At 63.8% G+C, this 19,452-nt stretch overlaps 4 protein-coding genes across 16 annotated transcripts; 3 read left to right on the top strand and 1 right to left on the bottom strand.

Moving 5' to 3' along the window:
* Positions 1-94: 94 nt before the first annotated feature.
* On the top strand, positions 95-4,838 carry GPT (glutamic--pyruvic transaminase). 3 transcript variants are annotated; one of them, XM_074352867.1, is made up of 12 exons: positions 95-934; positions 2,128-2,279; positions 2,416-2,505; positions 2,582-2,690; positions 2,831-2,964; positions 3,100-3,343; positions 3,476-3,555; positions 3,631-3,767; positions 3,866-4,040; positions 4,150-4,305; positions 4,403-4,515; positions 4,586-4,838. In XM_074352867.1, the coding sequence occupies exons 2-12, from the start codon at positions 2,154-2,156 to the stop codon at positions 4,674-4,676; spliced, it is 1,455 nt and encodes a 484-aa protein (XP_074208968.1). In that variant the 5' UTR covers positions 95-934; positions 2,128-2,153; the 3' UTR covers positions 4,677-4,838. The 3 variants fall into 3 exon arrangements, with proteins under 3 accessions (XP_074208968.1, XP_074208966.1, XP_074208969.1); XM_074352865.1 differs by having other exon boundaries at positions 95-2,279; XM_074352868.1 differs by lacking the exon at positions 4,403-4,515 and having other exon boundaries at positions 95-2,279.
* Positions 4,839-6,543: 1,705 nt separating this feature from the next.
* Positions 6,544-8,915, top strand: MFSD3 (major facilitator superfamily domain containing 3). Of its 3 annotated transcripts, none has more exons than XM_074352878.1 (5): positions 6,547-7,736; positions 8,090-8,237; positions 8,319-8,443; positions 8,510-8,619; positions 8,700-8,915. In XM_074352878.1, exons 1-5 carry the CDS (start codon positions 7,073-7,075, stop codon positions 8,871-8,873), a joined length of 1,221 nt encoding a protein of 406 aa, XP_074208979.1. In that variant the 5' UTR covers positions 6,547-7,072; the 3' UTR covers positions 8,874-8,915. The 3 variants fall into 3 exon arrangements, with proteins under 3 accessions (XP_074208978.1, XP_074208979.1, XP_074208980.1); XM_074352879.1 differs by having other exon boundaries at positions 6,548-7,736; positions 8,366-8,443; XM_074352877.1 differs by having other exon boundaries at positions 6,544-7,736; positions 8,319-8,619.
* A 5-nt stretch (positions 8,916-8,920) lies between these two features.
* Positions 8,921-15,514, bottom strand: RECQL4 (RecQ like helicase 4). Of its 2 annotated transcripts, XM_074352744.1 has the most exons (23): positions 15,362-15,512; positions 15,264-15,297; positions 15,063-15,163; positions 14,690-14,830; positions 13,781-14,379; positions 13,591-13,690; positions 13,390-13,516; positions 13,174-13,269; positions 12,945-13,076; positions 12,771-12,863; positions 12,553-12,689; positions 12,060-12,143; positions 11,803-11,982; positions 11,547-11,726; positions 11,332-11,473; positions 10,988-11,250; positions 10,627-10,912; positions 10,425-10,554; positions 10,169-10,338; positions 9,914-10,094; positions 9,688-9,835; positions 9,412-9,520; positions 8,992-9,316 (listed from the first exon to the last, which is right to left on the bottom strand). In XM_074352744.1, exons 1-23 carry the CDS (start codon positions 15,443-15,445, stop codon positions 9,192-9,194), a joined length of 3,642 nt encoding a protein of 1,213 aa, XP_074208845.1. In that variant the 5' UTR covers positions 15,446-15,512; the 3' UTR covers positions 8,992-9,191. The 2 variants fall into 2 exon arrangements, with proteins under 2 accessions (XP_074208844.1, XP_074208845.1); XM_074352743.1 differs by having other exon boundaries at positions 8,921-9,316; positions 9,412-9,523; positions 9,914-9,979; ... (1 more) ...; positions 10,425-10,912; positions 15,362-15,514.
* Positions 15,515-15,601: 87 nt separating this feature from the next.
* On the top strand, positions 15,602-19,261 carry LRRC14 (leucine rich repeat containing 14). Of its 8 annotated transcripts, none has more exons than XM_010961195.3 (5): positions 15,625-15,696; positions 16,463-16,619; positions 17,344-17,697; positions 17,886-18,470; positions 18,565-19,261. In XM_010961195.3, the coding sequence occupies exons 3-5, from the start codon at positions 17,369-17,371 to the stop codon at positions 19,130-19,132; spliced, it is 1,482 nt and encodes a 493-aa protein (XP_010959497.1). In that variant the 5' UTR covers positions 15,625-15,696; positions 16,463-16,619; positions 17,344-17,368; the 3' UTR covers positions 19,133-19,261. The 8 variants fall into 8 exon arrangements, with proteins under 8 accessions (XP_010959494.1, XP_010959497.1, XP_010959493.1 ...); XM_010961191.3 differs by lacking the exon at positions 16,463-16,619 and adding an exon at positions 16,346-16,444 and having other exon boundaries at positions 15,639-15,696; XM_010961194.3 differs by lacking the exon at positions 16,463-16,619 and adding an exon at positions 16,346-16,391 and having other exon boundaries at positions 15,644-15,696.
* Positions 19,262-19,452: the final 191 nt, after the last annotated feature.

The raw sequence follows: 19,452 nt of genomic DNA on the forward strand, positions 1-19,452 counted from the left end.
TGTTGTGTTGCTAGGCCTGGGTGTGCTTGTCTGTGAGCACCTGAGGCCTGTAGGTGCTTGCTGGGGCTCACCTGTATCGCCAGCCCTGCGTGGGCGTGAGGCCCATGGCCCCTGGGCAAGAAGCCTGGCCTTCACTGCACCCTGCCTCCCCAGCCTCCTGGAGGATCCTGTGTAACTCTTTGCTTTCTTGAGGGGAACAGGTTGCTTTGGAAAGACAGTCCTTGGGGGCTTGGGCTGGGGGCATCCACACTGGAGTGGCAGGGATCCTGGCTCGGAAAGGGAGAGGGTATTTTACATGAGACTCTTGGCCCAGAGGGGCAGAGTGGTAGATGGCTTGCATCAGAAACCTCCCTGGCTGGGTGGGTCCCCCATTCCTGGCACGCAGCCCTGATCCCAGGGCCTGGCTGCCAGCTTCCGCCTGGGCCAGCCAAGAGGGCCAACAGCTGGCCTCTCGGCTTCTGAGCTGACCAGGAACAATGTGTCAGGATCATGGGGCCCCTTAGGGGCCTCACTTGGGAGAGATGGGGGCCCTGCCAGCTCATGCCCATGGCAGGCTGCTTGGCATGGCCACCAGTGCTGGGTGGCATGGACTTAGATCACCTTCTCCTCTGCTGGACGCTGACCTGGTCTGCCCAGTGTCCACAGGCCTGCCCTTCCCTGAGCATCAGTGGCTGGAGGGGTGTTCTCAGCAGGGCTAGGGGAGAGTCCGGGGTAGGTTGCCGGTTAAATTTAGAATGTGTTGTGGTGCAGCTGCCCAAGGTTCACTTGTCACCACAGCTGCCACTTGGACCCTGCTGCCAGGGGGCGGGTGAGGGCTGGCTCCGCCTGGGGCTGGGCCCATATTAACCTGTGCTCCGGCCTGGGGGCCAGCAGGGCAGGCCTGCGCTCTGGGAGGCAGAGGTGGCAGAGGTGGCGGCGGAGCCAGAGGCGCAAGGTGAGAGGCCAGCCACCTGGGGCTCTGTGGTTCCTCTCCAACCAGTGGGAGTAGGAGCTGCAGCCAAGGCTCCCCTCAGGCCTGACCAGATGCCCACAGCCCAGCTCAGCTGAGGGCCGGCTCCCTGACCCTCAGCACGGTCAGATACCGGCGCTGGGGCGGCCACCCTAGGCACGGCCTATCAGCTCCCTGCAGGGCCTGTGGAGGTGGGGCCTGAGGGCTTATCACGGCTCACGTCCCTCTCTCCACCAATCAGGAGCAACAGGGAAGGGGAGCTTAGGTCACCCTGCCTGCGGTGTGGCCCCAAGGGCAGCCCCAGGCTGGTGCAGGTTTGGAGAAAGGGCAGGACAGCAGCGTCCCAGAGCAGCTGAGGTGTCCAAGGGCCCTGGGAAAGCCCGGAGTTCCCCTGTCCCCTCCCCCAACACCCTGCCCCAGAGATTCCAGCCTTGCAGCCCTGATGGGGGACCAAGGTCTAACCACAGGGCTCTTATGGCCTCTGAGCCACAGTCCTCAGCACAAGAGGGCAGATGGAACCCCACAAGTCTGACCACCTCACTCCCCTCCCCCGACAGCCCCAGGATTCCTGTGGCCTGGCTCAGTTACCTGGGAGACAGGCCGGCCAGCCTCAGCAAAGATGGGGGGTCCGAGAGGGCTGGGCCTAGGTTGAGCCCTCCTAGGGTAAATCTCCAGGGGCCCCAGGCTTCCTTCTCCCCTCAAGGTTCAGCCCTACCCAGCTCTGCCATCCCCTCAGGGTGCTCAGCTCCGGTCCCCTCCCCTCCCCTCCCCCAGGCCCAGGCCCTCAGAGCTTGAACCTTCCGTCTGTCCCTACCCCCTATGTGGGTCTCCTGCTCCCCTGTCATGGGGACACTGGGCGGGCACTGGGCCTCACCCCAAGCCCCGCCTGCCTTCTCACCCACTCCCTGTGGCTCCCTGGGGCAGAACTGTGCCCAGACAAGTGAGGCGGGGCCTGGTAGCCCCATAACCTTCTGCAGCCTTCTCTGTCCCTTTCAGTAGGGTCAGGAGGCTGCAGTGCAGAGGGTGCTCTCTTGCCTTAAGCCCCCCCCGCTTCCCAGGCTCCCCGTTTCCCAGCCCTGGTCTGCCAGCCTGGACCTGGCTTCTCTTATTCCCATTTCTGGATCTTGCTGCCTCCTGAGCCTCCTCCCTGCCTGGTCTGAGCTGTGTCATGGCCTCAGGAGCAGGTGACCACAGCCAGGCTGCAATGAACGTACTGAGGGAGAAGGTGCTGACGCTGGACACCGTGAACCCGTGTGTCCGGAGGGTGGAGTACGCCGTGCGAGGCCCCATCGTCCTGCGTGCGCTGGAGCTGGAGGCGGAGCTGCGCCAGGTAAGGCCCTGGACCCCACCGCTGCTTTCAGGATACACCTGTGCAGCTGAGGCAGCCCATCCCCAGTGCCCCATGGGACAAGGGCCTGTGGGACTATCAAGGTCCCTTCTCGCTGCCCATGCCCCGTTCCTCCCAGGGTGTAAAGAAGCCCTTCACTGAGGTCATCCGGGCCAATGTCGGGGATGCACAGGCCATGGGGCAGAAGCCTATCACCTTCCTGCGCCAGGTGAGGCTCAGCACCGCCCCAGCGTCCCTCCCCGGTCAGCCTGTGTGCCCCCAGCCTCAGCACTCGCTCCTCCCAGGTCCTGGCCCTCTGCATCCACCCTGATCTCCTGAACAGCCCAGACTTCCCCGAGGATGCCAAGAGAAGGGCAGAGCGCATCTTACAGGCCTGCGGGGGCCACAGCCTGGGTGAGTGCCAGAACCTGTCCAAGTCCCTGGGAGGAGCAGGAGCTGGAGAGGCTTTCCCAGGAGAGGGGTGGATCTTTCTGGGAGGACTGCAAGGGGACCTCACTTTAAATGCCCCCACCCCCTGTCCTGCCCTGGCCCAGGGGCCTACAGCATCAGCTCAGGCATCCAGCTGATCCGTGAGGATGTGGCGCAGTACATTGAGCGGCGCGACGGAGGCATTCCCGCCGACCCCAATAACATCTTCCTGTCCACGGGAGCCACCGACGCCATCATGGTAGGCCGGGGCCAGCGCAGGAAGCCACCATAGCTCCTTGTGCGCAGCTGGGCGGGTCCAGCTCATCCTGGCACAGGGCGGGGGATGGGTACGGCCCTTGGCCAGGCCAACTCCGCCTCCCCATCCCGCACGCAGACGGTGCTGGAGTTGCTGGTGACCGGTGAGGGTCGCACGCGCACGGGTGTGCTCATCCCCATCCCTCAGTATCCACTCTACTCCGCCGCACTGGCCGAGCTCAACGCCGTGCAGGTGGACTACTACCTGGACGAGGAGCGCGCCTGGGCGGTCGATGTGGCCGAGCTGCGGCGAGCGCTGCGCCAGGCGCGTGACCACTGCCGCCCCCGCGCGCTCTGTGTCATCAACCCCGGCAATCCCACAGGTGCGCCCGTCCCCCGCCCACTGCCAGGGCCTGAACGCGCGTCCCTGCCCTGCTGCCCCTGGGTCGGCCTGCCCCGCACAGCCCCACCCACCCCCAGCTGACCCCGGACTTGTCGCGCTCCCCACACCCCAGGGCATGTGCAGACCCGCGAGTGCATCGAGGACATGATCCGCTTTGCCTTCGAGGAGAGGCTGTTCCTGTTGGCTGATGAGGTGCTGGCAGGGGCACCCGTGGGCACAGGGAGGAGAGCACAGCGGGCACCCCGTGACTCTTGTCCACCTGTCCAGGTGTACCAGGACAACGTGTACGCCGAGGGCTCGCAGTTCCACTCGTTCAAGAAGGTGCTCATGGAGATGGGGCCGCCATACGCGGCGCAGCAGGAGCTCGCCTCCTTCCACTCGATCTCCAAGGGCTACATGGGCGAGTGCGTGGGGGCTGGGAGGGCAGGGGCTCGTGAACCCCGGCTGAGGCCGGGCTCACCTCCCCGCCGGCCCAGCCTCGACGCCCGCCGTCCCTTCACAGGTGCGGCTTCCGTGGCGGCTACGTGGAGGTGGTGAACATGGACGCCATGGTGAAGCAGCAGCTGCTGAAACTGAGAAGCGTGCGGCTGTGCCCGACCATGCCCGGCCAGGTCCTGCTCGACATGGTTGTCAGCCCGCCCGCGCCTTCTGACCCCTCCTTCACGCAGTTCCAGGCTGTGAGTGAGAGCAGCCGAGGGGGTCGAGGCAACGGAGTTGGGGACAGACAAGGGCTGGGGGCGTCGTACCCCCAGCTCGGCCTGATCTGCCCTCCCTCCATGGCCGCAGGAGAGGCGAGCGGTGCTGGCTGAGCTGGCAGCCAAGGCCAAGCTCACGGAGCAGGTCTTCAATCAGGCTCCCGGCATCCGCTGCAACCCGGTGCAGGGCGCCATGTACTCCTTCCCGCGCGTGCAGCTGCCCCCCCGCGCGGTGAGGCGTGCTCAGGTCTGTAGCCCAGTGGCCAGGCAGGGTGGGCCGGAGCGGGGCCCGCGGGGAGGGCGGAGCCTGGGACTCCCCGGCCTGACTGCCTGCTCGCCCCCAGGAGCTCGGCCTGGCTCCTGACATGTTCTTCTGCCAGCGCCTTCTGGAGGAGACTGGCATCTGCGTGGTGCCTGGGAGCGGCTTCGGGCAGAGGGAAGGCACCTACCACTTCCGGTGAGGCCCGGCCTGTGCTGCCCTTCTCTGCGACCCCCACCCCATTCGCTTACCTTCTCCTCCCTTTCAGGATGACCATTCTGCCCCCCATGGAGAAGCTGCGGCCCCTGCTGGAGAAGCTGAAGCAGTTCCACGCCAGGTTCACCCATGAGTTCTCCTGAGGATGCCGCTGGGGGCCAGGCTGGGCCGGCAGGGACGACCCTGGACTGACAGTGCTCAGGATTCTGAGGGGTCTCTGGAGTCCTCTGGATTTGCTCCTGCTGCCTGTGGGGCTGGGCCCCTGCCCCTCTGCACGCCCCTAATAAAGCTACCAGACAGCCTGACTTCTTGGAGGCTGTGTGCACTCCTGTATACCCCTCCCCCACCTTTGTCCACTCCTGTCTGCTTTTCTGTGCAGTTCTGGGGGACCCAGAAGGAGTGGTCAAGGAGGGCTTCCACAGGAGGTGACCTTCTACAGACACCACACCTCCCACTGGCTGGGTCTCCACCCTGGTCACAGGTCTTGGGCCAGATACTGGCAAACATTTATGTAAGAATTAGGAGGTCAAGTTGGGGGAGGGTATAGCTCAGGTGGTAAAGCGCATGCCTAGCATTCACGAGGCTCTGGGTTCAATCCCCAGTACCTCCATTATCTAAAAAATAAAATAATAAAATCAAGCCAGCTTAAATTTACCAAAAAAGAGAAAGAATTAGGAGGTTAAGCGGTATGAAGAAAGGCAGTAGACTCCCTGCATCTCCTCAGGGGGAACCTGGCGGTGTTAGGGGTGAGGATGGGGCTGGACGAAACACAGGTGCAGGGTCCCAGGGTGTAGCCATTTCTGAGAAAGACAGAGAAAGGTGTGTCCCCTGACCTGGCCACCACCCTTCCCATACTGTCCGCTTCTTACCTGGCAGCACAGAGAACATGTTAAGCTGTAGGATGGAGCTGACTGGATGGAGTGAGTAGCGGGAGTCCTGGTTCTCCTCAGGGGGCCTCTTCCGACTGCTGGAGGAGCAGCCATGCCAAGAGCAGGGAGGGAGGAGGAACCAATAGGGCTCGCTTTGCCCTGTTGTGTGGAGTGTGTGGTGAGTGTGTGTGACACCCTTGTGCAAACGCAGCCTTCCAGCTGGGAAACAGTGAGAGGGCAGGCCCCCTTCTGAGCTGGAGCGCCCTGCGGCCGGCTCCAGGGAGAGAGTAGGTAAGACGCTGAGGAAAAGGTGCCCTGGGCAGAGCTAGGCTGGACGACTCAGGCTCGGGGCAGGTGGGCCGCCCTGTGTCCTTGCCACTGGAGGATGAGCACCTAGGTGCATGTGCCAGACACTTGTCACTGCACAAGCGGTCCTCTGGTGAGCACTGTAGTCCCCGGTTTATAGATGAGAAACCTGGGTCCCCTGAATGTGTAGAAATGACAGGAAACCCAGCCCAGCCAGAGTGGCCTCAGCAGCTGAGGGAGTATGTTGGTTCAAGTGCCTGTGAGTTGGTCTAGGGGTTGGGCTGACTCCATGGACCCGAGGGCTTAGAGACAGTGCTGGACGAGGTTCCAGCTCTGCTCTGGATCCAGCTCTTAGCCACGTCCGTGTTTCACTGCTGCCCGCACCGCACAGCTCTGGTCAGGAGATGTGGCGTGAGACCCCATGTTCGGCTCTGGTTTCCCCTTCGGATGGGCCCCTCCGTCAGCAAGGCCAGCTGGAGTCAGGCTTGCGCCAGCCCGGCTAGGCTCTCCAGGCCTTGTCATTGGACACTAGAGGGGCTTTCCGGCAGCTGCCAGGAGCATCCTCGGGCGGAACCTGGCTCGGACATTTCCTACAAATCTCCTGCCTTCCACGGCCCTCTGCGGCCACTGGCCTGGAGAGGGCGCTGAGACCACAAGCAGAGCGGGGTGAGGGGTCCAGAAGCAGGAGGGCGCAGTAAGAGACGGGGGAGGGGTGGGGGTGGGGAAGGAGGCCACAGCTCCTCCGTGGGGGCGGCTGGAGCGACCCAACGGACGCTGCAGCAACCAGGCTCCAGGTGAGACACCGAAGCGCTTCCGGAGAGTTAAGGTCTGGGTCCAGAGGGTCTGGAGACGGGATCCGATAACCCTGGGAGGGACTTGTGTGGGCCGCGGTTTCAGCCGCTTCCGACGTTCGATCCTGGGAGACCCAGGCACCGCAGCCAACCTCGGCCAACCCCGCGACTCACCTCCCGCGCCCAGGTCGGCCACCGGGGGCGCCCGCGGGCGGCCGGCGCTCTGGCCCGCTCGCGCACTCTATGGCCGCCGCGTTTCCCGGTTTCGCGGCCTGGGCCCGAGCGGCGCTCAGAGTACCGCCGCGGAGAGGCCGGCAGCTCTTTGGAAGTACTGACGCCGCGAGGACCCGAGGGTGCCAGTGAGGACGCCAGGCTGTCCAACTCGGCCCCGCCCCAAAGCCATGCCGCCGTATGACCCCTGACCCGACCGGACCCCATTTGGAACCGCTCTGTCCCAGCTCTGAGTGGGGCCTCTGATCCCGCCCAGGCCGGCCTTGGACCCAGCCCCAGCCTCCAGAGTCCGGGTGCGCGCCCCTACTCCCGGCGCGGCCCTAGAGCCCCGCTCTCCCTGCCATGCATGGGAAGCTGCTGCCGCTGGCCGGCCTCTACCTGGTGCAGGGCCTGCCCTACGGGCTGCAGTCTGGCCTGCTGCCCGTGCTTCTGCGGGCGCGTGGCCTCTCCCTGACACGCGTGGGACTGGCCAAGGTGTTGTACGCGCCGTGGTTGTTCAAGCTCGTGTGGGCCCCCCTGGTGGACACGTGGGGCTCCCTGAGAACCTGGCTGACGCTCAGCACAGCTGCTCTGGGCCTGGCGTGTGGGCTGCTGGCAGCCCTACCTCCTGCCGAAGCTGGCCAGGCCGGGCTGCCCTCCACTGTGGCAGGGCTGCTTTTGCTGCTGAACCTCGCTGCAGCTGTGCAGGATGTGGCCCTGGACACACTGGCTATGCAACTTCTGGAGCCCTCTGAGCTGGGGCCTGGCAACACGGTGCAGGTGGTGGCTTACAAGCTGGGGGCGGTGCTGGCCCTTGTACCCCCCATCTCCTGGGCCCTGCTCTTTCAGCTCCTGGCTGCCACGTACTGGCTGGTTGCTGCCTTGGCCTGGGTTGCGCCAGCCCTACAACAGTTACCCCCACCTCAGCACTCAGAGCCGCCCCGACATGTCCTGCACCTTTGGCAGGACTTGCTGGCTGTGCCTGGGACCCTGTGGACGGTGGGCTTTGTGCTCACCTACAAGCTGGGTGAGTTAGGGCTTGAGTCAGGCAACAGCAGGGGCGGGCGCTCCAGGCGAGTCCCCAAGAGCCCTAGAGCTTGCTTGTGGGGCTGCCTTCTCTACTCCTGGGGAATGGTCTGCAGGCTGGAGCCCATCCTGGCTCTGCAGCTGGGCCTTGATCCTTGTCCCCTCTGCAGGCCCAGCTCCATGGCTGTCCTGAGCCCCAGCCAGACCCTCTTGGTTCACCCTGAGCTCAGCTGATGCCCATCGCCAAACATCCTGGCATCTCTGACCCAGGACAGAGGCAGGGCTGGGGGAGGGTGACTGCTGAGGCCCTAGGATGAGGAGGGAGGTGGGCTGCTCCTGGTTTTCTCCCTGCAGGTGAGCAGGGTGCCGGCAGCCTGTTCCCCCTCCTCCTGCTGGACTGCGGCATTTCCACCTCTGAGCTGGGGCTGTGGAACGGTGTGGGTGCTGTGGTCTGCTCCGTTGCTGGCTCATCCCTGGGCGGGGTCCTACTGGCCAAGCACTGGTGAGCCCTCCTCCACCCATCACACACCTAGTCCCCTCTGGGCCTTCCCTGCACCCCTGTCCTTCCCTATCTCCTCCCCAGGCAGCCACTGCCCCTGCTGAGATCAGTGCTTTGGTTCTGTCTCGGAGGCCTGGCCTGCCAGACTGCCCTGATCTTTCCCCTGGATGCTCCTGCGGCCCAGCTGGGCACCTGCACAGTATTAAGAGGTGAGGGGTTGGCCGTAGTGGGGAGGAGCCTGGAGTCCTGGGCCCCGCTGACCTCAGCTCCCCCAGGGGCAGCCTTGCTGAGCCTGTGTCTGCAGCACTTCTTGGGGGGTTTGGTCACAACCACCACCTTCACCCTGATGATGCACTGCAGTCAGCTGGCACCCAGTGCCCTGCAGGTGAGGGGACACGGCTGGGACACCAGGGGGCTGCAGGGCGGGAGTACAAGCAGGTCCTGACGCTCTCCACCCATTCCCAGGCCACACACTACAGTCTCCTGGCCACGCTGGAGCTGCTGGGGAAGCTGCTGGTGGGCTCACTGGCTGGAGCCCTGGCTGACAGCCTGGGGCCACACCTCTGCTTCTGCTTCTTCCTTGTTGTCTCAGCCACACCCATCCTGTACTTGGGCCTGGCACCCAGCACCCTGGCCTGAGCTGGGTGGCCAGACTTGTCAATAAAGTGGAGTGTGCATGTGGCCTGTGTCTGGGACAAGTGACATGCAAGGTTCTCAGACTGTGGGGTTGTCCCCACCGGAAGGAGGGTCCCTAAGAGCAACTTGAGCATCTTTTATTCTGTACCCCTTTTGCCCCCACGCTCCTGGCGGTGGGTTTTGCCCAGGGTGGTTGGTCACTGATACCCCATCTTTGCCTTGATGAACTGCATATGTGACACCTTCCATACTGGCTGTGCAGCCCCTGCTCAGGCCATGTTGTCTGTGATGTGGGAGAACAGGGCCTTCTGCACAGAGCAGTCAGTGGCCCCACAGCAGGACCTCCTCTGTGGCCAGGTGCATCAGGGCATGGAAGCTCAGGTGTAGGTACTTTCTCCAGAAGCGCCGGTCCCGCCCATAAACCTGGGCCGGATAGCGGGGGCTCCCTGCAGTTGAACGAGAAACCCGACTCTGAGGGCTCTTGGCCCAGTCCAGCCCCCAGCCCCTGCCTTTCTCAGGGCTATGCCTCCCAGACCCTCACCGATGCCGTGGAAGACCCGGGCCACAGCCCTGCCCGAGAACTGCTGCTCTGGCCAGGAGGACAGGAGGTGGCGGATGTCCCGGCGGATCTGCTCCTCCCAGTCCTGGAGCTGCTGGTGGGGGACATGTCAGGCCAATCTGCGCTCCCGAGACACCCGGTCTCACATGGCTCAGCGCGGGGCAGGCGGCGGGTGCACAGGTGCCTTGCTGCCTCACCTCACTGCAGTCCTGTGTCCTCTCTGTGACCCCCCCCCTCCCAGGAGTCCCCGGCACTCACCTGGGCCTGTCCTGGCTCTGGACCCTGCTCCTCCTCCCTGTCCCCTGGGCCCTCGTCCTCGAAGTAGCGGCTGAGCAGGGCCTTGAGCTGACTGCTGCGGTCCTCGTTGGGCTGTTCCAGGCACGGCCCACAGCTGGGGAAGGCTACGCTATGGTGGGATGAGCCTGTCAGAGCTGCCCCCCAGGGAGGGTGGGGCTGCCCAAGCCCTGCCCACCCTCTCCAGCACCTGTGAAAAGCCCAGAAGGTGCGGCGCAGACTGGCCAGGGCATCTCGCTCTCGAGCCTGCACACGGCTGTATAGGAAGTCACAGATCTCATCCTTCTTCTGGGCTGTCAGGTCCCCGGGGCTGTGCAGGTGGAAGGCTAGCTCCCTGAACTCCACCAGCACCCCCGTGCCCTGAGGCACACCTGCCAGAAAGGGTATCAGAAATGGGCAGGCAGAAGGGCAAGCACCTGGCAAGCAGGGCTGGGGGCGGGCACACCTGTCCTGCGCTCTGGGTCCCAGCGCAGCTGGTTAAGAGCCCGCCGCACGGGGGCCAGTTCCCAGCCCATTGAGTCCACCAGCTCGACCACGTCAAACTCCACAGAACTGCTCTCCCCACCTGTGTTATCGGGGGGCTGCTGGGCCAAGCACACAGCCAGGGGAGGACACCTATGCCAGGGAGAGGCCAAGTGTGACGGACAGCCCTGGTTCTCTGTCCCTGTTCCCAGCCCGAGTTGGGTGGGATGTGTGCTCACCTGCGGGCCAGGGCCTGGAGTTGGGTGGGGCCCCCGGGGCAGCGCAGGTGGCAGCGGGCATACGTGGGTGCCAGAAGCTTCAGCCAGCGCTGTGGGTGCAGCTCTAGGTAGCAGAGCAGGGTCTCGATGGCTGGGGGCAGAGCAGGGCTCAGGGGACATGGGGATATAGGGATGCCCCCCGCCGCACATCCCCGTTTCTCACCCTCTTCGGGCATATCCAGGGCCTGCACCATTGGCTGCACTGGGAGCGCCCGCTCATGGCCCAGACACTGGGCTCTGTGCTTGAGACTGGGTTGGTCAGCATCCTGGGGGCATGTGGCCACAGGAGCTCTAGCCGAGTGGCTGTCCTGGCTCTCACCACCCTCCTGCTCTGGGGGACTCTGGGTGCAGGCGCAGGGAGGAAACACGCACTGCACGAGCTTCTTCACGGCGAGGAAGTCGACAGCGTTGGCGTGCACGTGTCTACGCAGCTCCCAGAGATCCTCGCCCTGCAGCAGAGCAGCCGTGAACGTGGGGCTGTGCACGAGGCAGGCTCAGGGGTCTCCAGCCGGCTGGGTACCCACCTGGGGCTGCAGGAAGAGGTGGCAGTGTGCAGGCTGCCCGTCACGCCCGGCCCGGCCCACAGCCTGCACATAGTTCTCAAAGCTTGGGGGCAGCCCCAGATGCAGCACGGCCCGCACGTCCGGCCGGTCCAGCCCCATCCCGAACGCCACTGTGGCCACCACCACCCACAGCCGGCCCTCCATGAAGGCCCGCTGCACCCGCCGCCGTTCCCGGCTGCACATGCCGGCGTGGTAGGCTTCGGCCACAGCCTCCAGGGCTTGGCCTGCAGGGAAGATGCACAGATGGTCAGGTGGGGTGTCTGCCTGGGGCAGGTCTGTGGGGGGCGGCCCTGCCCCCACCTCACCTCCGGGGCCCAGGGCCCAGGCCTCACGCAGGCAGGTGCGCAGCAGTGCAGCAACACGCTCCGTGTCCTCTCGCCTGTTGCAGTAGATGATGACAGAACCCAGGGCACGAAAACGGTCACTCTGCAGCAGTGTCACCAGAGCCTGGGGGGGACACAATGGTCAGTGTGAGCAGTCGGGGGGCAGGGGCCTCTGCCGGGCCCATGTGTGCAGTTACCTGGTCTGGGTCCCTGTCTGTGGACACAGAGAGATGCAGGTTGGCTGGGATGGTGACTGGGCCCCTGAGGACAGACTCCTCGGGCACACCCAGGTGCTGGGCCACGTCATGGGCGGTGCTGCGTGTGGCTGTGGCTGTGAGACCCAGGAAGCAGCTGACACCGAGGCGTTCCCGCAACACCTGTGTGGAAGCAGGTAGTGAGGATGCCCAACTCACTTCCCCTGGCCTGCTCACCCGTCCCCTGGACAAGGCTCACCTTGCAGACACGCAGGTAGCAGGGCCGGAAGTTGTGGGACCACTGAGAGAGGCAGTGGGCCTCGTCGATGCAAGCGAAGGCAACTGGGGGGAGCTGAGTGAGGAAGACAGCGCCCCCGGCCCCAGCCCCAGCCAGCGCCTCTGGTGAAAGCATCAGTACTTGGACCTGGGCCGATCGAACCTGAGGACGGCAAGGTCAGGAGTGCCACCTAGGAGCTACCTGCTGCCTCTGCCCCCCATGCCGTGAGGCTCCCTTACCTTCTGCAGTGCAGAGTCCCGCTGCCTCCTGGTCATCCCGGAGTGGATGCAGGCTGCCTTCAGGCCTGGGGGCAGGCCTGACACCTGCAGATACAGGAGCACAGCCTGTCGCAGGCCCCCAGCCCTGGCCCGTTCCCAAACGCCTCTTAAAATGGTTTGACATGACAGCTACTGCAGCTCCACCCAGGCCCCCTGGGGAGAAAAAACTCAGACCCTGGGTCCTGCAACTAAGGGTTCAGAGCCACCTGTGGGCCTTGACTTAGGAGTGCTGGGAACAGATGGGTCCCAGTAGGGATGTACCCCCTTCCCAGTGCTGTTCCTCTTGTGGGTGGGCCTGGGTCTGGCCAGCCATGTCCTTGTTGCCTGCGGCTAGGGACAGAGCTGAGAACAAACCGCCTCTGTGCAGCTCTAGGGTGGGGGCGGGGCGAGAAGCAGCAGTCCCAGTGGGGGCCAGTTCTTGTCTTCAGCATGTGCTGGGGCCCTGTCCACCCACCTGGTCGTCCATGAGTGACATGAGGGGAGAGATGACGAGTGCGAGGCAGGGACTGCGCCGGGAGTAGAGCAGCGCGGGCAGCTGGTAGCACAAGGACTTGCCAGCGCCTGTGGGCAGCACCAGCAGCGTGGACATGCCTGGGTGTGGCCAAGCAAGGGTCACTAGCGCCACTCTGGCTGGGCCTTGGTCCCCCTACGTCCTCCCCCAGCCACACTCACCAGACAGGATCCGCATGACCACACACTCCTGCCCAGGGCGGAAGGCCTGGTGCCCCAGCTGCCCCAGGGCCTGGAACACCTCAGCCGGTGTGTCTGCGGCATAGTATCAGTCAGCATGGCCCCGGTTGCCCTCATCTCTCAGTAAAGGCTCTGGGCTGGTAGTTGTCTACTCACCTGCCACCTGCCCCGAGGGCCCTGGTGGGTAGAGTGGGGGCACAGAAGGAGGGGGACAGGGCACCTCGGGCACAGACTCCCCCAGAGGCACCAGCAGCTCAGGCCCCACAGGCTCTGTGTCTTCTCTGCCTGCTGGGAGCAGACAGAGGATAGTATAGGAGCTCCAGGCTGGACAGGGTCATCCTAGCAAGGCCACTGGCTACAAACTCTTCTCCATCCCTTTGCTCACCAGAGAGTCGGCAGTCGGCAGCACCAGTGCTCTGGGATACTTCCTCCAACGTGGGCAGGGTCTGTGTGTCACCCTCCTGAGGAGCCAGGGTAGGTTCTGGACCAGGAGTAGCGAGTTAGTAGAGCCTTTTGCTTGAGCTGGATTTGCCTCCCAAAGAGCACACCAACCCCTCAGAGCAGCTTTCACCCAGGCCACCACCCAGGGCAGAGGCCTCACCTGACTGAGGGCAGTGGGATGCCCAGTGGCTGAGCTGCTCACACTGGAAATAAGAGTCCTTGGCTGTGGCTCTGGGCTGAACACCCCCAAGACACTCCCCTTTCTTCTGCCACTTCTGCCTCCAAGTCTGCAGGGACACAGAGGAGGGTCACAGGGCGAGAAGCTGGAGGAGAAGGGGAGCATCTGACAGCACCTTCTCACCTGCTTGCGGAGAAGCCTGCCCCGCAGGGCTGGGCCCCGCACATAGCGTTTCTGCTTCATGTTGAGTCGCACGTAATTACCCCTGTCTCGCGCGGTGGGCCTAGAAGAGACACAGATAGACCGAGCCCGAAGCCCTCCTTACCTCGGTTTGGCCAGAGGCAGCCATGCCAGGGGGTTACAGCAGTGCTACCTGGGGGCTGTGGGGTTGCTGGGGGGCTGTGCCCTCACAGGCTCCTCTGGAGAGTCTTTTGCATGCACTGCAGCCCCAGCTCCCTCAGGCAGGGGTTCCGCTTGGCCTTTGTCCTGCTGGGTCTGTGCATGGCATCCCTCCAGCTCCCTACTCCGTCTCTGCTTCTTGCCTTGACTGTTACCACTATGGGGTTTTAACGCACTGACACCAGTTGCTTGTAGGGCTGGAACCTCTGGGCCTTGTACAGGTACCTCAGGGACGGTGATGGGGTAGAGGACAGATGGAACACCTGAAGTCAGAGGCTGTGACTCCTCTGCACCCAGGACAGGCTGGCAGGCCTTGGAAACCCCCAGAAAATCTGGGGTTCCACTGTGGCACCGCTGTAGCCATCCAGGGTCTAGGGAGCCCAGTCGCAGGCTCAGGGATGCCCGCAGCTGCTGGAGCCGGCCTGGCCTCAGCTGGGGCTTGGGAGGCTGGGGGGGCACCTCGTCGTCATCTTCTGGAGAGGTGGGGGCAGTCGTTGTGCCTGGAGGCCCTGGGGAAGGGACCTTGGAGGATCTTTGGGCAAGTCGGGGTATCCGGCCCAGGGCTGGCCCGGCCTGGAAAGGAGAGACAAGCAAGCAGGAACTCAGGTCCCCTGGCTGCTGCAGACTCAACCCTGCTGGAGTCCTCACCTACAACAGCTGAGTGAAGCGAGAAGCACAAGGCTGAGATATAAAAGAAGAGGCTGATTCTGGCCTCTCCTGAGGAGTCCTGCCCTCGTTAAGAATGCAGCTGTGTGTGTGCATCTGTGAACACGAGTCCACGTGGAGGAGTCGACAAGGATGGGTGTCTAGTGATTCTGCTCCTTAGCCAAGAGCACGTCTGGACTCAGCCTGATGCACTGCCTGCCTGGCTCTTACCCCTTACCTGCAGACTGTACTTTAGGTTGGCCTTAAGCCTCTTCCCATAGTCCTGCACAGACCCCTGAGAGCTCGGCTTCCATGTAGGCCGGGGGCTCTGGGTCGCAGCCCGATTCAAGTGGGACCCCCAGCAGCTGGGCGCCGGCACCTGCAGGGCGAGACAGTAGGGATGTAGGCCATGGAAAGGCTGGTGTAGGGGACAGAGGTGTCTCCAGCCCCGCAGAGACCTGGAGGGAGAGGGGGAGGGGACGGGGCTGGCCTTCTACCACCTTGTCTATCCTCCCCACGAGTTCTGTGCCCTACAGAGGGTGGGGCGCGACTCCTCTAGGCTCCGGCATACAGGAAATTAATAGAGAGGATGAGATGTCCAGCCTGGGTACCTCCTCGGCCGCTGCGGGAAGCGACTGCTCCAAATCGCGAGGCCCGACGCCGCCGGCCTGGCCCAGGGTCTCCTTCAGGGCACCGTACTCCCGGTAGAGCGCTGAGGGCGGGATCGGAGTGGGGGTCGGTGTTTAGGGGTCAGCAGCCTGGAGTCAGGGCTCGGATGGGGCCGCCCGGCCGCCCCGCGCCCACGCGCTCACCGCGGGTCTCCTCCGGCGCCGCGTCTACGTCCTCCTGTAAAGGGAGTGCGTCAGCAGGAGGCCGCACCCTCAGCTCCCCGCCCACAGACAGCCCACACCTGGCCTGGCCGCCGTCCGCGCTGCCGCCGAAACGCGCGCTCCAAAGCCTGCAGCCTCTCCCGCACGTCCCGCAGCCGCTCCATGACCGCCCCACACACCGCGCCCTGCAAATCTCCCGCCACGAGGGCGACGCCGGCCGCCAGCCAATGGAGGCACTCGGCGAGGTCGGAGGCGGTGCGGTGGTACGGCCGCTCGGCCGGGGCAGCCAATCCGCAGGGCTCTAGCGCGGCAGCCAATGGGGGGCGTTTACGTCATCGCGGCGCGCGGCGGTGCTGGGCGGGGCACGACAGACGGCGAGGCGGGGCCGGCAGCGGTGGTGGTGGCTGTGAGGCCGGTGAGCGCTGGCATCCAGCCGGGGACTGAGCGGGGCGGTGTGCGACCCCTGGCTCTGCCTGGCCGCACGAGGCGGGTGCTGGCCCTCGGGGCGGCGCCACCTGGGAAGCAAGGGCGGGAGACTGGGCGGTGCGGCTGCGGGGTGGGACCCGGAGCCTGGCGCGGGGCTGAGCGGCCTCTGGCCCCGAGGGGACGACGCCTCGGCTTCGAGGGGCAGACCCCGCCCAGGAGGTGGAAGGGCGTCGGATTGAGGGCCTCCTGCGGTTCGAGGCTTGGATAAGCCGGGCGGGGGCGTTTTCAGGGAAACGCTGGAGCTGGGGCCGGCTGGAGGGGGCGGCGGCCACCACACCGAGACTCCTCCCACGGTGACCACACTGGCTGCTTTCGTTGCCTCTCGTGACAGGTGCTCTGTTGGCCTGTCCTGTCACAGCGAGGTATGAGTCGTCCTCGCGAGATTTGTCCACAGGCAGAGCGAGTCCGAGGGTTGACGTCTGGGGCTTCTCAGGAACCAGTGCCCTAAGGACTTGTGTGTGAGGTCCGCAAGAGCAGGGGCTCTGGGGCCAGGCTGCCACCCTTCCCCCAGTTCATCACACAAGGCTGTGACCTTGGTCGGGCACGGCCTAGGTCTTAGTTTTCTAATCTGTTTTCAGGGTGATGACCCGGAGGCAGTTTTGAGGATGAGGTGCCTGGCGCACAGTAAGTCGGCTAACTGTTGCTGCTGTGAAGTCAGCAGCACAGCTGACACACAGGTACCTTTGTGCCCTCAGGCATCTTCTGTGCGCTCCTTGTCAGCTTGGATGTTCCTTTGGCAGCTGCCTCTGTGCATCTGAGCAAAGGCCCCTGGCCTGGTGCCTTTGAACCCCATGGATTTGAGACTTGGTCTCTCAACGTGGTTCTCCAGGGAAGAGACAGATGTTTAGACAGGTGACAAGGATCCCGGTGGAGGAGGCATTTTTCCTTTCTGTAAATCTCCAGGGTTCTCCATGTCTGCCAGTGAAATAGTAGAACTGGAGCTCATGTTGAGGGCCTGGGTTCCTCAGGCCCTCTGGACTTAGAGTTCCCTGGGTCCTGGTCTTGTCTACCTGCTTGGGTGTTTATAAAGCTGCATCTGTACTTCTAGCTCCCGTTTACTGTGCTGCACAGAATCCAAGGGCAGTCTGCTAGAGATTCTGAGGAGGCTATGAGAGAGGACACTTGGATGCAACTTCTAGCCCCTGGGAGTATCCCATCCCACTAGTGCTGTGGGGGGAGGGGCCTGAGCTTTGGTCTACTTTTAAGGAAGGGAGGCTCTGATAAGTAGCTTTGTGATTTGAGAGGGCTGAGATTCAGATGGGGGGCCCTGCAGAGCAACAGCCATCAGAAGTACACCCAGGCGAGCCAGTCATCTCTGGTGCCATGCTGTTTTATGTACTGCTTGATACCTTTGTTTCCCTAAAAATGCCCCCGTGCTTTGGAGGGTGGGGCCTGGGGGTGGCCTTGAGCTCCTTTCCTCTCTACTCAGCCTACTGCAAGGCACCTAGCACTTGATCTTTGGTGCTGTGGTTCTCCACTGTGTGCTAGGCACCATGCTGAGCTTTCCCATAACCAGTGCATGGAGGGGGCAGTGGCCTCGCGTCTGTCCTCCCCACTGAAGGACCCTTCCCTGCAGGTGGCCTCCTGCCTGGCCCAGCGCCATGCACACGCTTGTGTTCCTGAGCACACGGCAGATGCTCCAGTGCCAGTCAGCTGCCTGCCAGGCCCTGCCCCTGCTGCCACGAGAGCTCTTCCCCTTGCTGTTCAAAGTGGCCTTTATGGACAAGAAGACTGTCGTGCTGCGGGAGCTGGTGCACATGTGGCCCTTCCCACTGCTCAGCTTCCAGCAGCTGCTGCAGGAGTGTGCCCACTGCAGCCGGGCCCTGCTGCAGGAGCGGCCTAGTACTGAGAGCATGCAAGCCGTGATCCTGGGGCTGACCACCCGGCTCCACACCCCAGAGACTGAGGCTGGCACTCAGCCCCTCTGCAGGTATGGGCTCACTGGAGTGGCCCTCAGGCCTGGGGAGGGGGGGTGCAAAAAGGATCCTCCACAGGAGGTTCCAGTCTGGTTTAAGAGCTCAATGCAAGAGCAAGCATGCTGCTTCTGTCCCAGGGTGGCGGGTAGTGGGTGTGGGCTGTGTTCCCTTGTCTCCTGTCTCAGCCCACCCTTGCTCCCAGGAAGCACGTGCTGCGGGTGCTGGACATGACGGGCCTTCTGGATGACGGCGTGGAGCAGGACCCTGGCACCATGAGCATGTGGGACTGCACAGCAGCTGTGGCCCGCACGTGCATCGCACAGCAGCAGGGCAGGACTGCAGAGCCAGGGCTGGCCCCCATTCCTGTGGAGGTGCGTGTGGACCTGCGGGTGAACCGGGCCTCTTATGCGTTCCTGAGGGAGGCGCTCCGCAGCAGCGTAGGCAGCCCACTGCGGCTCTGCTGCCGGGACCTGCGGGCTGAGGACTTGCCCATGCGCAATACAGTGGCCCTGCTACAGCTTCTGGATGCTGGCTGCCTGCGCCGTGTGGACCTGCGCTTCAACAACTTGGGCCTGCGTGGCCTGTCTGTCATCATCCCGCACGTGGCCCGCTTCCAGCACCTGGCCAGCCTGCGGCTGCACTATGTCCATGGGGACTCACGGCAGCCCTCCGTGGATGGTGAGGACAACTTCCGCTACTTCCTGGCTCAGATGGGTCGCTTCACTTGTCTGCGGGAGCTCAGCATGGGCTCCTCTCTCCTCTCGGGGCGGCTGGACCAGCTACTCAGGTGAGTGGGCCTGCTATTACCCTGCTCCTCCCATCCCCTCCACAAGACCTTCCCCTGGCCCTGTCTGTTTGTGAACCCTTGTGCTCCCCTGCAGCACCCTGCAGAGCCCCCTGGAGAGCCTGGAGCTGGCCTTCTGTGCCCTACTGCCTGAAGACCTGCGTTTCCTGGCACAGAGCCCTCATGCTGTCCACCTCAAGAAGTTGGACCTGAGTGGCAACGACCTGTCCGGCAGACAGCTGGAGCCCTTCCAGGGTCTGCTACAGGCAGCAGCAGCCACTCTGCTGCACCTGGAGCTGACTGAGTGCCAGCTTGCTGATACCCAGCTGCTGGTCACACTCCCTGTGCTGACTCGCTGCACCAGCCTCCGCTACCTCGGCCTCTACGGCAATCCACTGTCCATGGCAGGCCTCAAGGAACTCCTGCGGGACTCAGTGGCACAGGCTGAGCTGCGCACAGTGGTGCACCCTTTCCCTGTGGACTGCTATGAGGGCCTGCCCTGGCCACCGCCTGCCTCTGTCCTGCTGGAAGCCTCCATCAATGAAGAGAAGTTTGCCCGTGTGGAGGCTGAGCTGCACCAGTTGCTGCTGGCCTCGGGCCGTGCTCATGTGCTCTGGACCACAGACATCTATGGGCGCCTGGCTGCAGACTACTTTAGCCTGTGACCTCTCGCCTCTGGGTGAGAGTCGGGCAGTCCGGGGGTCCAGGGTTCGTGGAAGCCCCTTGCCCCTTGGGTAGGCAGAGCCTTGGCGGGGACCCTGCTGGAGGCCTGACATAAAGGCACTAGTCTCTGATTTCCTTGTTCCCGGGTGCACCCTGAGCCTCCCCATGCTTTCTGTAGCGCGCTGCGCAGTTTGTTCTGCACCTGCTAACCTGACTGGTTGACCACTTGCGGGCCTGCGGGCTGAATTTTAGGCCTGCACGGCCCTGCTTAGGTTTAGCTGCATTTGGCTGCCCTCTGGTGTCCTGGTTCTCTCTTCAGAAT

Source organism: Camelus bactrianus, chromosome 25, assembly GCF_048773025.1.
Source record: "Camelus bactrianus isolate YW-2024 breed Bactrian camel chromosome 25, ASM4877302v1, whole genome shotgun sequence".
In the NCBI taxonomy this organism is placed as follows: domain Eukaryota; kingdom Metazoa; phylum Chordata; class Mammalia; order Artiodactyla; family Camelidae; genus Camelus; species Camelus bactrianus.

Bases quoted from the DNA above. Each gene is read 5' to 3' on its own strand.
- GPT (XM_074352865.1), top strand. From the start codon at position 2,118: ATGGCCTCAGGAGCAGGTGACCACAGCCAGGCTGCAATGAACGTACTG. The intron at 2,280-2,415 runs GTAAGGCCCTGG...CGTTCCTCCCAG, and splicing joins TGGAGGCGGAGCTGCGCCAG to GGTGTAAAGAAGCCCTTCAC. The intron at 2,965-3,099 runs GTAGGCCGGGGC...TCCCGCACGCAG, and splicing joins GAGCCACCGACGCCATCATG to ACGGTGCTGGAGTTGCTGGT.
- MFSD3 (XM_074352877.1), top strand. From the start codon at position 7,073: ATGCATGGGAAGCTGCTGCCGCTGGCCGGCCTCTACCTGGTGCAGGGC. The intron at 7,737-8,089 runs GTGAGTTAGGGC...TTCTCCCTGCAG, and splicing joins TGTGCTCACCTACAAGCTGG to GTGAGCAGGGTGCCGGCAGC. The intron at 8,238-8,318 runs GTGAGCCCTCCT...TCTCCTCCCCAG, and splicing joins GTCCTACTGGCCAAGCACTG to GCAGCCACTGCCCCTGCTGA.
- RECQL4 (XM_074352743.1), bottom strand. From the start codon at position 15,445: ATGGAGCGGCTGCGGGACGTGCGGGAGAGGCTGCAGGCTTTGGAGCGC. The intron at 11,727-11,802 runs GTGAGCCTTGTC...GCTTCCACACAG, and splicing joins GCTACCTGCGTGTCTGCAAG to GTGTTGCGGGAACGCCTCGG. The intron at 10,913-10,987 runs GTGGGTACCCAG...GCTCTGCTGCAG, and splicing joins ACCTCTTCCTGCAGCCCCAG to GGCGAGGATCTCTGGGAGCT.
- LRRC14 (XM_010961192.2), top strand. From the start codon at position 17,369: ATGCACACGCTTGTGTTCCTGAGCACACGGCAGATGCTCCAGTGCCAG. The intron at 17,698-17,885 runs GTATGGGCTCAC...CCTTGCTCCCAG, and splicing joins GGCACTCAGCCCCTCTGCAG to GAAGCACGTGCTGCGGGTGC. The intron at 18,471-18,564 runs GTGAGTGGGCCT...GCTCCCCTGCAG, and splicing joins CGGCTGGACCAGCTACTCAG to CACCCTGCAGAGCCCCCTGG.